General features: G+C 33.7%; 11 protein-coding genes across 11 annotated transcripts; 9 read left to right on the top strand and 2 right to left on the bottom strand.

Moving 5' to 3' along the window:
* Positions 1-216: 216 nt before the first annotated feature.
* DDB_G0267326 (hypothetical protein) lies at positions 217-2,774 on the bottom strand (the record flags this gene model as incomplete). Its single annotated transcript, XM_642632.1, has 2 exons — positions 217-2,281; positions 2,383-2,774. 2 exons carry the CDS (start codon positions 2,772-2,774, stop codon positions 217-219), a joined length of 2,457 nt encoding a protein of 818 aa, XP_647724.1.
* A 356-nt stretch (positions 2,775-3,130) lies between these two features.
* On the bottom strand, positions 3,131-4,138 carry DDB_G0267324 (hypothetical protein; the record flags this gene model as incomplete). Its single annotated transcript, XM_642631.1, has 1 exon — positions 3,131-4,138. One exon carries the CDS (start codon positions 4,136-4,138, stop codon positions 3,131-3,133), a length of 1,008 nt encoding a protein of 335 aa, XP_647723.1.
* Positions 4,139-4,621: 483 nt separating this feature from the next.
* Positions 4,622-5,137, top strand: DDB_G0267322 (hypothetical protein; the record flags this gene model as incomplete). Its single annotated transcript, XM_642630.1, has 1 exon — positions 4,622-5,137. One exon carries the CDS (start codon positions 4,622-4,624, stop codon positions 5,135-5,137), a length of 516 nt encoding a protein of 171 aa, XP_647722.1.
* Positions 5,138-6,214: 1,077 nt separating this feature from the next.
* Positions 6,215-6,373, top strand: DDB_G0267320 (hypothetical protein; the record flags this gene model as incomplete). Its single annotated transcript, XM_642629.1, has 1 exon — positions 6,215-6,373. The coding sequence occupies one exon, from the start codon at positions 6,215-6,217 to the stop codon at positions 6,371-6,373; it is 159 nt and encodes a 52-aa protein (XP_647721.1).
* Positions 6,374-6,567: 194 nt separating this feature from the next.
* On the top strand, positions 6,568-6,714 carry DDB_G0267318 (hypothetical protein; the record flags this gene model as incomplete). Its single annotated transcript, XM_642628.1, has 1 exon — positions 6,568-6,714. The coding sequence occupies one exon, from the start codon at positions 6,568-6,570 to the stop codon at positions 6,712-6,714; it is 147 nt and encodes a 48-aa protein (XP_647720.1).
* A 599-nt stretch (positions 6,715-7,313) lies between these two features.
* DDB_G0267316 (hypothetical protein) lies at positions 7,314-7,556 on the top strand (the record flags this gene model as incomplete). The annotated part of the gene is made up of 1 exon (XM_642627.1): positions 7,314-7,556. One exon carries the CDS (start codon positions 7,314-7,316, stop codon positions 7,554-7,556), a length of 243 nt encoding a protein of 80 aa, XP_647719.1.
* Positions 7,557-8,043: 487 nt separating this feature from the next.
* DDB_G0267314 (hypothetical protein) lies at positions 8,044-8,994 on the top strand (the record flags this gene model as incomplete). The annotated part of the gene is made up of 1 exon (XM_642626.1): positions 8,044-8,994. The coding sequence occupies one exon, from the start codon at positions 8,044-8,046 to the stop codon at positions 8,992-8,994; it is 951 nt and encodes a 316-aa protein (XP_647718.1).
* Positions 8,995-9,609: 615 nt separating this feature from the next.
* Positions 9,610-9,908, top strand: DDB_G0267312 (hypothetical protein; the record flags this gene model as incomplete). The annotated part of the gene is made up of 2 exons (XM_642625.1): positions 9,610-9,710; positions 9,872-9,908. The coding sequence occupies 2 exons, from the start codon at positions 9,610-9,612 to the stop codon at positions 9,906-9,908; spliced, it is 138 nt and encodes a 45-aa protein (XP_647717.1).
* A 401-nt stretch (positions 9,909-10,309) lies between these two features.
* On the top strand, positions 10,310-10,828 carry DDB_G0267310 (hypothetical protein; the record flags this gene model as incomplete). Its single annotated transcript, XM_642624.1, has 1 exon — positions 10,310-10,828. The coding sequence occupies one exon, from the start codon at positions 10,310-10,312 to the stop codon at positions 10,826-10,828; it is 519 nt and encodes a 172-aa protein (XP_647716.1).
* A 36-nt stretch (positions 10,829-10,864) lies between these two features.
* DDB_G0267308 (hypothetical protein) lies at positions 10,865-11,275 on the top strand (the record flags this gene model as incomplete). Its single annotated transcript, XM_642623.1, has 1 exon — positions 10,865-11,275. One exon carries the CDS (start codon positions 10,865-10,867, stop codon positions 11,273-11,275), a length of 411 nt encoding a protein of 136 aa, XP_647715.1.
* A 223-nt stretch (positions 11,276-11,498) lies between these two features.
* DDB_G0267306 (hypothetical protein) lies at positions 11,499-15,560 on the top strand (the record flags this gene model as incomplete). The annotated part of the gene is made up of 6 exons (XM_642622.1): positions 11,499-11,501; positions 11,558-12,009; positions 12,160-13,006; positions 13,094-15,016; positions 15,072-15,297; positions 15,550-15,560. 6 exons carry the CDS (start codon positions 11,499-11,501, stop codon positions 15,558-15,560), a joined length of 3,462 nt encoding a protein of 1,153 aa, XP_647714.1.
* Between the last annotated feature and the right edge of the window lies 1 nt (position 15,561).

The following is a 15,561-nucleotide window of genomic DNA, read 5'->3' as shown; positions in this document are numbered from 1 at the left end:
TTGTGAAGGGTCGAAAACTCTTATTTTTTTGAGTTTTGCGAAATTTTTGAGAAAATAAAAACGTATAAATAGTGGCACTAAAAACTAAAACAATTTGATTTATGGAATTCCGACTAAGGGCGGGTGGGATGGGACCAATATATATATATATATTTAATATAAAATATAATTTAATAAATTAAATTTTTAATTTATATTATCATATATATATATATATTATGAAATTTGGACGACAGTATTTAAGAAACCACCAGATTTTTCACCAATGATTCTCTTATCGTAGAAGGTATCTACAGTATCGTTTGATTTCCAACGACCCATCTTCTTGACAACGTGGAACGGAACGTTATTGGACAACAGCAGAGAAGCCATAGCGGAACGGGTAGAGTGAGATTTGAACTTGACAATATCAATGCCTGACTTTGAGAGCGTTGATAATACAATTGAGTTAATATCATTAACTTGGAGTGGTTCACCCTCATTCTTAATAAAGACAGAGTCACCCGAATGGGGCTTTCTTCTTCCTTTTGAGGCTCTAAGGTATGTTGCAAGGTGGCGAACAGGGCATACTTGAGAGTTTGTATCATCTAACGATGTTAATTCTAAGATTGAAACAACACCACTTCTTTGTTCTTTAGCATTGATAACTGGACCTTTGATTGAGTCAGGAGTAATAATGAGACCTTTGAACGACCACTTCACCAAGTCTGATGATCTTGCTAAACCAAACATTTTACAGAGTACAAGTGTCTTGTTTAATAGCGCAGTGTATGTGTACTTAGGGATAACTTTGATAGTAGATAAGTGCTTGAATACTTGGTTTGCATCCCATATCTCTTTATACTTTGCAGATGAAGGACGCAACTTGTGAATACCAGTCATAATTCTTGTGATGAATGGATCATTAACAATATCAGTTTGATTCCTAAGGAGTAACAACTGGTTCAACATAGAGCGATGACCGTTAATTGTTGAGAAGGCTAACGGAGGTTTGTGTTTGAACAGATGTGTAAGATAATCCATGAAAACAACTAAGGTAATGTTTGCTGGATTCAAAGAGTTCAAAGTACAGAAATTGCGGAATCTTGTATAACTGGAGCTATATACTTTGAGAGTGGAAGGTTCCCAAGACTTCATTAACAGCTCAGCTGTTTTTATATTTGTTGTACGAGCGAAGGACATTACATGAGATTGGAAAGTTGAATAATCCCCAGTTTCCAACGTTGTTGAATCTGGATTGGTATCGACTCTACTGATTGTTTGGTCAATACTTCTTGGAATGTTCCCAGTACTTGAGGAAACATGTGACGATGATGACGAGGAACTTGTGCTTGAATCATCGGATACCAAGTTGCTGATCTCCAGATTGGGAAGATCAGTATTATAGAAACCTTTTTCGAACTGGATGAGTTCATCTTCTCCAGGATAGAAGGCAAAAGAATGGGTGGTGGGAAGGCCAGACATTGCTTCCATTGACTCCAATCGAGGTGGAGTGCATTCATTCTGATTGTTGAGTAGTTGTTCGTTTGATGGTTCAGGTGAGATGCGAACAGATCCATCTGTATTTGACCGAATTGAAGTTGAATGCGATTGAACACTTCCTTCTTCAGTTGCCAGTTGTAACTCTTGATTACTCTGGTCGATGATTTGTGATTCATCTCTGAAAGACGACTGAGGTGGTCGGCTTTTACATTGAAGAATCCTGGAATATGCTCTCCAATTAAGTTCACTTTCTTCTTGAGGCATTGTTTCCAAAGTTGTTCGAATAGAACTGAGAGATCTTGTATTTGACCACCCTGGCGATTGATGTAAGAGAGAGTGGTAGTGTTGTCGGTTTGAATCTTCAGCTTGCAGTTGTTCAGTTTCCGACATAGCGCTTGATAAGCCATTAGCAGCGCGAGCATTTCTCGACGATTTGACGACATGTTTGATTGAGTTATTGACCACTGGAATGACCAAGTTTTGATTACCTTGTTTCCTTTCTTGAGTGTGGCACCTGCACCTGATTCCGAGGCATCGGTTGTAAGAACATAGTCGTAACTTGGAAACAGACTGATTTCTTTTCCATTCCATTGGTTTAGAACTGTTAACCAATGTGAAATCTCTGACTTGACCTCTTGAGGAATGGGGAATGATTGATCCCAATCTCCGTTGGCTAGAGTCAGACACTGAGAGTGAAACTTGTTTGTTCGACGAGTGTAAAGTCTGAATGGGATGACTGCATCTTTCAGTGCGATTAGCTTTCCTTTTAAACCAGCAAGCTTTCTTGGGGAGCAACAATCTAGTTTTAAAAAGTTTCTTATTTCCTTGATTACACTTTTCTTCTTTTCTTTGGGAACAAGAAGTTTCATTGATACCGAATCGATTTGTAATCCGAGAAACGTAATTGATTGAGTTGGTTCGAGAACACTCTTTTCTAGATTTAACTTGAAACCTAGTTTGACAAGTAAGTTCATTGTCTTTTTGAGGTTGGATAAACATTCTTCTTTTGTTGAACCTACGATTAATAGATCGTCCAAGTAAGCGATGACGGATACGTTGATATCTCTCAACATTCGAAGTGCAGGTCTTAACAGCATTGTAAAGATACGAGGAGCTGTCGATAACCCGAACGGCATTGTTTTCCAACGGTAGTGCGAACCTTTCCACACGAAGCGGAATAAGTCTCTGTATTGTGGATCTACTAACACGTGTAGGTAAGCTTTCTTGATATCGAGTTTTACCATGTAATAACCTTGTTTGACCATTGATGGTAGATTCTTGATTCCTTCCATCTTGAATGATTGGTTGTTGATGTAAGTGTTTAACCTTTTTAGATCGAGAACTGGACGATGTAGATTCGTTCCAGGTTTTGGAACCGTAAACACGTTGGAGTAAAAAACGCGCTTTGAATAACGGTTTGGAAGTACTTGTTCGATGGCATCGTCTAATAACAAGTCTTGTACTTCCTTTGTGATGCAATCTGATTTCGGACCCTCTGGAATTGAAATCGGAATTGGGTTTGGCATCGGCTTGAAGTTTGGAAGTAGATGAACTTTTAATCCATTTACGACCTCTTGACAAAAGTTTGGAAGACCCAATTCTTTCCAAACTTGTTTGTGGTGGAACAGACGTCCACCTACTGGTAAGTTTACTTCTTGTTCTTCTGAAAACGGTTGTTGGTACCGTTTGCAGACTTGGTATTGTTGCTACCTGATGCAACACTACTTGGTGATCCATTGAAGTTGTTAGATCGGCCATTACTCCCACTACTGGATTTACTATTACTACTGTTTCCTGTAGTGTTATTACCACTTGAGTTAACTAATTTCTTTGCATTGGTCTTGGAATGATAATTTAATTTTAACAATGATTGTTTTGCTTCGTTGTTCTTTCTGATTGACTTGGCTAGCTTTCTTACACGTTCAGTTTCAGTTTCATCAAACATCTTTGGTGTATCCTTGATCTTAATTGGTAAGAGTACTTCAGAACCATAGATTTCTTTAGCGATGTTGTTACGACGGACACGACTAAGCGATGCTTGAGCATTAACTGCTAAGACGATTGCACTCTGAGTTAAGTAACTAATAAGTTCTACATCGACATTGGAGCTATCAGATGATAACATACTTGACATGAGAAGCAAAGGTTTTAAGCTATCGTTGATTCGCTTTTCGACAATCAACAAGTCAGTATCATTGTTCTTGACGTTGGATGATACAGTAATACCTTCAGGTGTACCGAATGGAGCGACATTCACTTGGAAGTTAGATGGAAAGTTGAATACTTTATTCAATTCGGATATCTCATCTTTCTTGAGGATACATTCTTCTTCGACGAGTAAACCTTGATTGTTAACCATATGTTTGTACTGACCAAGTAAGGTATCGGATAATTGATAATCGGTTGGAACATCGACATTGTTACTTGATTCATCTTCACTTTGTTCATTCTCGGTGTCAGAGTTATCATGAGAAGGTTGGCTACGTGAGTTGGTATTAGAAGAGAACATAGGTTCTTTCATGAATCTTGTAAAGGCTAAGGAAAGGTTGTTGATTTGATCCTCCATTGATTTCATTCTTAAATCAAAGGATTCAGCGCTATTAGAGGCAGAGGTACTACTACTAGAGGCTTCGTTATTATTAACAGTGGTAGACATATTTTATTGTTGATATCTAAAATTATAATATGAGAAAAAATAATAATATTAAAAATTAATAAAGAGAAATAATTATTTGTATAAAATTTGTATGTGTGTGTATCTTAAATATATATAGGAGGAATTCCCAAATAAAATAAATCAAATTGTTTTAGTTTTTAGTGCCACTATTTATACGTTTTTATTTTCTCAAAAATTTCGCAAAACTCAAAAAAATAAGAGTTTTCGACCCTTCACAACTTTGTGCATAGTGTCGGTTCGGAATTTTTCAGTTTTTCGACCTTGCGCAATGATCGCGTCATTGTGCCGGTTCGAAATTTTTACTTTTCTTTCGAAAATTTTTTATTCTTCAATTGTTCTAGAACATTCTAAAAAATTATCTTAAATATTTGGGAAATTCAAATAAATAAATGTTATTCATAATATATATATATATATGATAATATAAATGCGCTATTAAACAAGACACTTGTTCTCTGTAAAATGTTTGGTTTAGCAAGATCATCAGACTTGGTGAAGTGGTCGTTCAAATGTCTCATTATTACTCCTGACTCAATCAAAGGTCCAGTTATTAATGCTAAAGAACAAAGAAGTGGTGTTGTTTCAATCTTAGAATTAACTTCGTTAGATGATACAAACTCTCAAGTATGCCCTGTTCGCCACCTTGCAACATACCTTAGAGCCTCTAAAGGAAGAAGAAAGCCTCATTCGGGTGACTCTGTCTTTATTAAGAATGAGGGTGAACCGCTCCAAGTTAATGATATTAACTCAATTGTACTATCAACACTCTCAAAGTCAGGTATTGATATTGCCAAGTTCAAATCTCACTCTACCCGTTCCGCTCTGGCTTCTCTGCTGTTGTCCAATAACGTTCCGTTCCACGTTGTCAAGAAGATGGGTCGTTGGAAATCAAACGATACTGTAGATACCTTCTACGATAAAAGAATCATTGGTGAAAAATCTGGTGGTTTCTTAAATACTGTCGTCCAAATTTCATAATATATATATATATATGATAATATAAATTAAAAATTTAATTTATTAAATTATATTTTATATTAAATATATATATATATATTAGTCCCATCCCACCCGCCCTTAGTCGGAATTCCATATATCAAATTGTTTTTAGTTTTTAGTGCTACTATTTATACGTTTTTATTTTCTTAAAAATTTCGCAAAACTCAAAAAAATAAGAGTTTTCGACCCTTCACAACTTTGTGCATAGTGTCGGTTCGGAATTTTTCAGTTTTTCGACCTTGCGCAATTATCGCGTCATTGTGCCGGTTCGAAATTTTTACTTTTCTTTCGAAAATTTTTTTTTCTTCGAATGTTCTAGAACATTCTAAAAAATTATCTTAAATATTTGGGAAATTCAAATAAATAAATGTTATTCATAATATATATATATATATTTAATATAAAATATAATTTAATAAATTAAATTTTTAAATTTCAGGCCCAGGCGTTCCGTCATATCTGGATGGCTCCAAAGCTGTTACTAATTTGACACACTGGATTGACACCGTAGCTGGCATGGTAATATTAATTAGTATTAGCCCCTAGTGAAAACGTCAGTTATGCGTGTTACTAATAGGAATGCCTTCCCCATTCCTATTAGTAACACGCAGGGTAAAGATGCCGGTGGTTTGTTTGTAAGACAGTGAACCAAATATGGAAAACAAAGCTAACAACGGATGTTCCTTATTTTAGCACCGTCCAAAGCGCTGATTGTTGATGCTGTATTGGATAAGCTACCGGCTGATGGGATTGTCCTACCTTATCATACATCGACGAAGAATAGTGTATGGACAATCAGCTTAGTGTTGATTGTTAACGGTATTGCAACGCAACAGTGGGATCCTTCTACGATAAATACAGTCCGTTAGGTATTGTAAATAACACCCAGTGTGATCCAAATTACAGAATGTGGTATTCGATATCACCACGTCCGTAAGATCAGTATATAGGAGGGTTTTACCCCCTCCTAGTTTTATTTTGAGATGGATGTCCGTCATTGGGCACCCTTAATAGCAGGACGGCGGTGAATTGGAGACTTGGGAAGTGGCTGAAAGTATGCCAGCAAATAACCGACACTTACACTTTGGGGTAAGTAAACCACGATCAACCGCATGGCATCTCAAAATAAAAGAACAATACCGAAGCACTTCCAACATTACGTGGTTGAGTGTTGTAGAAGTAAACCCGCCATTGGTCACCTATTTAGAGGATTAGTTTACCATGGAAATTCCAAAAGGCTATGTGGCAACTGATTTAAAATATGTTAGCAACCAACCTTATGTGCGTGGTCAGCGTGTATTAAAAACAATGCTTAATGCACCTGGTCTACCAGCAAAAGTAGCTCCTGTTTATGAGGACTATACCCATGTGGGTTCATACAACCACCTAAATAAATGAGGTAAAAAATCATGACGTCTACGACAACCATCGATTATGATGCGATTGAGAAAAGTATTGCGATTAATAATGAGCGTAGCGCTGCTAATAACCTTGGCGGTACTAAGGCATGTCAGTTACGAGAGTTGTTTACAATTGGCTTGAGTGGCTCACGTTAAACTGGGAAAACTCGCTGGTTATTTGAGTATGCTATCCGTAACCCTAACGTTCTAGTAAATTTAATTTATCATATATATATATTATGAATAACATTTATTTATTTGAATTTCCCAAATATTTAAGATAATTTTTTAGAATGTTCTAAAACATTCCAAGATTTATATTATCATATATATATTAATATTATGAATAACATTTATTTATTTGAATTTCCCAAATATTTAAGATAATTTTTTAGAATGTTCTAGAACATTCGAAGAAAAAAAAAATTTTCGAAAGAAAAATAAAAATTTCGAACCGGCACAGTGACGCGATCATTGCGCAAGGTCGAAAAATTCCGAACCGACACTATGCACAAAGTTGTGAAGGGTCGAAAACTCTTATTTTTTTGAGTTTTGCGAAATTTTTAAGAAAATAAAAACGTATAAATAGTGGCACTAAAAACTAAAACAATTTGATTTATTTTATTTGGGAATTCCTCCTATATATATTTAAGATACACACACACACAAATTTTATACAAATAATTATTTCTCTTTATTAATTTTTAATATTATTATTTTTCTCATATTATAATTTTAGATATCAACAATAAAAAATGTCTACCACTGTTAATAATAATGATGCCTCTAGTAGTAGTACCTCTGCCTCTAATAGCGCTGAATCCTTTGATTTAAGACGTAGCCTACCTTCTCATGATAACTCTGACACTGAGAATGAACAAAGTGAAGATGAATCAAGTAACAATGTCGATGTTCCAACCGATTATCAATTATCCGATACCTTACTTGGTCAGTACAAACATATGGTAAACAATCAAGGTTTACTCGTCGAAGAATAATGTATCCTCAAGAAAGATGAGATATCCGAATTGAATAAAGTATTCAACTTTCCATCTAACTTCCAAGTGAACGTCGCTCCATTCGGTACACCTGAAGGTATTACTGTATCATCCAACGTCAAGAACAATGATACTGACTTGTTGATTGTCGAAAAGCGAATCAACGATAGCTTAAAACCTTTGCTTCTCATGTCAAGTATGTTATCATCTGATAGCTCTATTGTCGATGTAGAACTTGTTAGTTACTTAACTCAGAGTGCAATCGTCTTAGCCGTTAATGCTCAAGCATCGCTTAGTCGTGTCCGTCGTAACAACATCGCTAAAGAAATCTATGGTTCTGAAGTACTCTTACCAATTAAGATCAAGAATACACCAAAGATGTTTGATGAAACTGAAACTGAACGTGTAAGAAAGCTAGCCAAATCAATCAGAAAGAACAACGAAGCAAAACAATCATTGTTAAAATTGAATTATCATTCCAAGTCCAATGTCAAGAAATCAGTTAACTCAAGTGGTAATAACACTACAGGAAACAGTAGTAATAGTAAATCCAGTAGTGGGAGTAATGGCCGATCTAACAACTTCAATGGATCACCAAGTAATGTTGCATCAGGTAGCAACAATACCAAGTCTGCCAACGGTACCAACAACCGTTTTCAGAAGAACAAGAAGTAAACTTACCAGTAGGTGGACGTCTGTTCCACCACAAACAAGTTTGGAAAGAATTGGGTCTTCTAAACTTTTGTCAAGAGGTCGTAAATGGATTAAAAGTCCATCTACTTCCAAACTTCAAGCCGATGCTAAACCCAATTCCGATTTCAATTCCAGAGGGTCCGAAATCAGATTGCATCACAAAGGAAGTACAAGACTTGTTATTAGACGATGCCATCGAACAAGTACTTCCAAACCGTTATTCAAAGCGCGTTTTTTACTCCAACGTGTTTACGGTTCCAAAACCTGGAACGAATCTACATCGTCCAGTTCTCGATCTAAAAAGGTTAAACACTTACATCAACAACCAATCATTCAAGATGGAAGGAATCAAGAATCTACCGTCAATGGTCAAACAAGGTTATTACATGGTAAAACTCGATATCAAGAAAGCCTACTCCACGTGTTAGTAGATCCGCAATACAGAGACTTATTCCGCTTCTTGTGGAAAGGTTCGCATTACCGTTGGAAAACAATGTCGTTCGGGTTATCGACAGCTCCTCGTATCTTTACAATGCTGTTAAGACCTGTACTTCGAATGTTGAGAGATATCAAAGTATCCGTCATCGCTTACTTGGACGATCTATTAATCGTCGGTTCAACAAAAGAAGAATGTTTATCCAACCTCAAAAAGACAATGGACTTACTTGTCAAACTAGGTTTCAAGTTAAATCTAGAAAAGAGTGTTCTCGAACCAACTCAATCAATTAAAAATTTAATTTATTAAATTATATTATATATTAAATATATATATATATTATGAATAACATTAATTTATTTGAATTTCCCAAATATTTAAGATAATTTTTTAGAATGTTCTAGATGTTAGAGACTCAAAACTAAATTAATTTAAAGTTTGTATGAGCTCAACAACGTAACAAATTCGCATCTCCATGTAAAAATATTTCATTTAATTTTAATTTTTATTTTTTAATTTTTTATTTTTTCAGTTGAAAAATAAAAAATTAAATTAAATAAAATTAAATTAAAATTTAAATAATAATAAAAATTCTGATTTTCATAACGCCCTTACTTTTAATTATCTGTTTTATGTATGTTTACTTTTATGATATTAGTCTTTCACTCTTTCTATCCTTCATTTTAAAAAAACATTACTTTAAAGATTGGACTGTTTGATTAAAGATTAAACAAATGTGACAATGGATTGAAGATTAGTGTGAGTGACTTTTACACTTTTTTTTTCTAATTTTAACATAAAACAAATACATTAAAACAAATAATTAGATACAATCCTTATATTTCGTATACAATGACACCTCATGATGAAGAAGTCGACTCTTCAGATTAGAGGAATAACAGTAGTATTTAAAACAAAATAAAAATGCATTACAATGGCCCTTCTGTTTGCAAGATTAACGCTGTACTGCTTAGGCGGTACAACGACACTTCCTACTCACATTGTAAACATGCATCTTTTATAAAGTAATATAAAACAAGATTGTATCAATTAATTTAATAATAATGCTCAAATACAAAGACACCACTATAAATTATTAGTGGAATAACAGTTAAATAAAGACACCACAATATAAATTATTAGTGGAATAACAGTTAAATAAATACACCACAATATAAATTATTAGTGGAATAACAGTTATATTGATGCATTGTTATAATTAAAATAATTTAAGATAATATTTATTATCAATTAAATAATATAAAGACACCACAATAAAAATATATTAGTGGAATAACAGTTAACATATATTAATACTTATATTTAATTATTTAATTAAAAATTAAATTAAATTAAATTAAATAAATTAAATTAAATTATATAATTAAATTATGTAAATTAAATTATAAAATTAAATTATAAAATTAAATTATATTTAATAAATTTTATATATAATTGTTGGTGAAAGTCATGTCATCAACTACTACTCCTTCAAAGAAAGCCATCCGTAAAGCCAAAGTGTCTTCCACCGCCAAACGTGCCGCTGAAGTGACAACCGCCTCCCATGATGCTATTACTGTTCAAGTAAAATCAAAAAAGACTCTTCGTCCCACTGAAGTTGATGATGAAATTTATTTCAACTGAAAGCACTGATGTATCCGACGTCGAAGTCAGAGAGAAAGTGCCAAAGAAATCAAAGACCAATTCCATTGAAGCTAAAACCATTGATGCTTTAAAAAATGCTGCCACTGCTGTCATCTTCATGAATCTTTTTACCATCCACTGCTCCCAGAATGGTGTTGAACCAACCTTGAAGACCATTGTGGACAATGGTGCTGCATCAAATGAATTATTTCAATTGCTTCAACCTACCCACAATGAATCAGTTAAGAACAACGATAAAATTGAAGGTGAAACATTGAAGAAGCTAATCCACCGTAACTTTAGATCCAAGACTTTGGTTCCATTCAAAACTGACTACGAAGCTGCCAATACTAAAGTAGTCGAAGCTATTAACCATCGTAACTGCTACTCAGCCCAAGATGTTATAAATAACATCGAAGCCATTATGAGTTACCACAATGTAATTAATCCGGTGTATCTCATCCATGGTACTGCTGAAGTTCAATTAGAGTATCTATGATCAATTTTAGATAATAATATCCTTGCTTTGTTAAAGATGGTCGTACCAGACTGGTTACAAACCGATATCACCGAGTGTCGTGAAGCCATCACCGAGTTGGTTCTTAACAATGCTGATAAGTTCTCGAGAAGAAGACCTTCCGATTCTGCATCGAATACTGATGAGAAGTTTCCATTAAAAAAGAATCATGCTACTCCAAATCATAACTCTCATAACAGGAATTCCTTTGATGCTCAAGCTGATAAGATTAGAGCTGCAATATTACCCGAAATAAGAAAAGACTCTAAGGTAGACCTCAAAAAGATAAGAAGCAGTTTCATCGTTTACCGTCAAAGCAAAGGCTACTGTCTCAATTGTGGTAAATCAAATCACTCCACATCTACATGTAGAATTGATCCGGTCGATGCCAAAGCCAATCCAGGTCCATTAGCCAAAAAGCAACAATGACTCGATGAAGGTGATGAGTCCAGGTCAAAGATTTTAAATAAAAATTATAAAATTTCACAATATCATCACCTTGAGGATAATGATTACCCAGTGAACAAAGATTCACTTTATACTCTTAACTCTTTTTATAATCAAAACATTGTTAAACAGTTACATCAACAAAGCCAGCAACATGATGTTCATAAAAACATCAACAAACTTAAAGAATACGTCAAAGACTCATATGGTATAAAACTAGTTCCTGATACAAACGTTCCAATTCCAAAAGCTGTGGAATCAGAGATGAAGTATACACCACAGAAGATTGAATTTAATACTCCAACAGAGTTAACAAATGTTCAAGATAAAAACTATACTGTAAACATATTCAATCGTCCAAAGATATTAAATTCTGGTAAAGAATTAATTAACGATGAAGAAGATGAATTGCTTTACACAATTAAATTCGATAAAGAAACAAACAAACCAATCATCTCATTATTACATAGTACTGGTACAAGTGATACTGCTCTCATTCCGACTCTAAAATGTTTAATCGTTCCAAACAGAGAAAACATGGATAAACCCAAGATTATAATTAACTCTCATTCCAAAAAAAAACAATTCAAATTAATTCTCGATACTGGAAGTAATGTTAGTTTAATCAATAAGAGGTTGATTTCAAAAGATATGAAGAACCACGTTCACAAAACCAAAGCCAAGATTAACTTACCGCTACTTGACGTCAAAGAAGAGTTTGTTGAACAAATCAATATACAAGTTAACAATGAAATTCATAACTTCTTTAATATATAATTGGATATCATTGATGTACTTTTTGGTAATGATATCCTTAAGGACTCTATCATTAACCAAAAAGATAAAATAATCAAGTTGAATAACAGTACATACAAAATTAATTATCAACAGTCGAATCAATTACATTGTAATGTAAAAGCTCCAAGAAAACATGTTACCGTATCCAATGATAATCAGTCACAGTCACATAATCTACTAGATGATGATGAAGATATCAAAGAACAAGTTACAAAGTTTATTGAAAGCATCCCATCACAACTTTGTGATATACTGGTTAAAAATAATCCAGAAGAAGAAGAGATACAAGCAGTACGTGATTTCATTAATAATTCATTCGAAGATGTTATAGTAGATAAACTTCCTGATGTTCCAGATCAGATTAACAATTCCAGAAGAGGTAATATCATACATAATATCATAATAAAGAAAGATCAAGATGTTGAACCAACAAAGAAACAAATCTATTACTCAACAGATGATCATAAGAGACATGTCGAAGAAATGGTTCTCAAATTTATAGATTTAGGTATTATCAAAAGATCAGAATCAAATTACTCATCCCCAATCATGTTATTAAAGAAGAGAGATTCATGGCGTGTAGTCCACGACTATCGTCAAATAAATAAAGTCACTGTTAGAGACGATCATCCATTCACTCCGGTTGATAGTCTTTTAAATCAATGTAAATATTCAAAGCTTTTCTCAAAGTTTGACATGATTATGGGTTATTTACAAGTGTTAATTAATCCAGAACACGCAAAGTACACCATTTTCATTACACATATTGGTAAATTTGAATATACTAGAATGCCACAAGGTTTAGTCAACTCTCCATCCACATTCGCTAGATTGATGGTCGAAATATTTGGAAAAATCAAAAGTTTATTACAATACTTTGATGATCTTTTGGTTCATTCAAAACTCGACTACATGGTACATTTCATTGAAATCATTAGAATGCTTCTATATTGTAGAATGTACCTATTATTCATTTCAAGAGAAAAGAGTGAAATGTAAAAGACTGAAGTAGATTTCCTTGGTTTTCACATTCATAAAGATGGTATATCTCCAAGAGCTGCAAAGGTTAGAGCTATCTCTGAGTTACCTGAACCAAGAAACGCCAAAGAAGCTGAAGCTGCATTAGGTCTTTTTGGATTCTTCAGGAGACACATTGAAAATTACGCTGAAAAAACATATCACCTTTCCAAAGAATCAATAGGAAAAAACAAGAAAACACTTTCTGATGAATCACTCAAAGAATTCAATAATCTAAAGAAAGAGTTTGAAGGTGAAAATATTGTCGATATTCCAATTGAACAAGATAACTGCATACCAATAGATATCGAAAAGGTTAAAGCATCAACAGACATGCCAATCCATTCAGATAATAATAATCTAAACAATGGTAGTTTTCACTTGTATTGTGATGTTAATGATAAAGCATTATCAGGTGTATTATATCAAATTCAAGGTGATAAATTCAAAGTCATTTGGTTTCACAGTAGAAAACTTACTGATACTCAAAAGAGGTACAGCATAGGTGATAGAGAGTTCCTTTCAATCATTGATTCTCTAAAGAAGTTTCAACATTTATTAATTGGTAAAAAGGTTTCAATCTACACTGATCACCAAAATCTTAAATATATTATCAATAAGTCAAACGATAAACCGTTCACAAAGAGACAAGATAATTATATGAAATATATTAAAGAATTTGATTATGAATTAAGACATATAAGTGGTAAAAAGAATTGTATAGCTGATTTCTTATCTCGTAAATATGATAATTTCCAATGGGATGAATCGTTTTTAAATAAAATTAAGGAAGAACAAATCAATTCTCAATGGCTATTAGAGATGAAAAAGAATCCAAATTTATGCATTGAAGAAATTAATGATTTATGTTACCTTAGTGAAGATGGGTTCAAGAAATTAATCATCATAGATAAAGAAACTATTCATACCGTCATTAGGGAATATCACGATACCAAATATAGTGGTCATTACGCTTTAGATATAACATACAATAATATAAGACAAGATTACTATTTTAAAGAAATGTTTTCTATTATCAAGAGGTACATAAAGTCTTGTGCAACATGTCAATTGAAAATTAACCGTAAAGATAATGGTATACTCCAAAGTTTAGAAATTCCCTTTGAAGTTTGGAGAGATATATCAATCGATTTCTTATCGCTACCAAAAACAATGTATGCACTAAACGGATTTACAGTTGAAGTCGATCAAGTTTGTGTCATTGTTTGTAGATTATCTAAAATGGTTAATATAGTTCCATGTCATAAGACAATAGATGCCCAACATACCGCTCAATTATTGTTGAATCATGTGTTCAGACTCCATGGTTATCCAAGAACAATCGTCTCCGATAGAGATCCAAGATTCCTTTCAGAAATATGTGAGAGATGGGCAAAGACGATGGATTCTAAACTCAAGATGACTGTGGCACACAGAGCACAAGCTGATGGTCAAACTGAAAGAATGAATAGAGAAATTATTAGAATATTAACTAAAGCCTCAACAGAGTATGTGGAGAATTGTTCAGATATCATTCCACTTATTGAATTTGCAATGAACTCATCAATGAGCAAGTCTACAAAGATGTCACCATTCCAAATCGTTTATGGATTCAATCCACCAACTCCAGTTAATCATTTCAATTCATTAACAAAGACTCGTATACCAATGAGCAACATCAAAAAGATTGTCCGTGATAATATACTAGATGCTCAAATCAATGCTCAAAAGTACTACAACCGAGGTCGTGGTGATGTTATCTTCGTAGTCGGAGAAAAGGTGATGGTTAAAAGAAAATTCTTCCAAACTAACCTTTCAAAAGATCTAATCTCTCACAAACTTGAATCCAAGAATTGTGGACCATTCATAATCACTGCCGTTCATGGTAATAATGTAACACTCGATTTAGTAGGTTATCCAAAGAAACACAATGTGTACAACAAGGATCAAATCGTAAAACTAGTTAGTCAGAGAGTATTGGAATAACGTGCAGAAGAAACAATTGAACTCTAGAAGAGAAAGAGAGAATGTAACTACAGAAGCCGTTGAGCCAATTGTGTCACCTCCACTCTCCCAAGAAGTTCAAAGGTCCCAAACATTGCAACCAACTCCTCCAAGACAACAAAACTCCAACTCAAATCAAATGAACCAATCAAAGAAAAGAAAATCAAGAAATCAAAATACTTCAAGTGATGATGATGAACTTGATCTTAGTTTACAAATTAAAACAACAAGATCAGGAAGAAAAGTTACACCGAAGAGATTATAGTCCACCTCTAAGCCAAAGCTAGCCTAAAGAAGGAAGGGGAAGGTGTTGGAGACTCAAAACTAAATTAATTTAAAGTTAGTATGAGCTCAACAACGTAACAAATTCGCGCATCTCCATGTAAAAATATTTCATTTAATTTTAATTTTTATTTTTTAATTTTTTATTTTTTCAGTTGAAAAATAAA

The sequence above is a fragment of the Dictyostelium discoideum genome, assembly GCF_000004695.1.
Source record: "Dictyostelium discoideum AX4 chromosome 1 chromosome, whole genome shotgun sequence".
Taxonomy (NCBI): domain Eukaryota; phylum Evosea; class Eumycetozoa; order Dictyosteliales; family Dictyosteliaceae; genus Dictyostelium; species Dictyostelium discoideum.
Note: the sequence above shows the minus strand (reverse complement) of the source record. Positions and strands in the feature narration are given on the sequence as shown.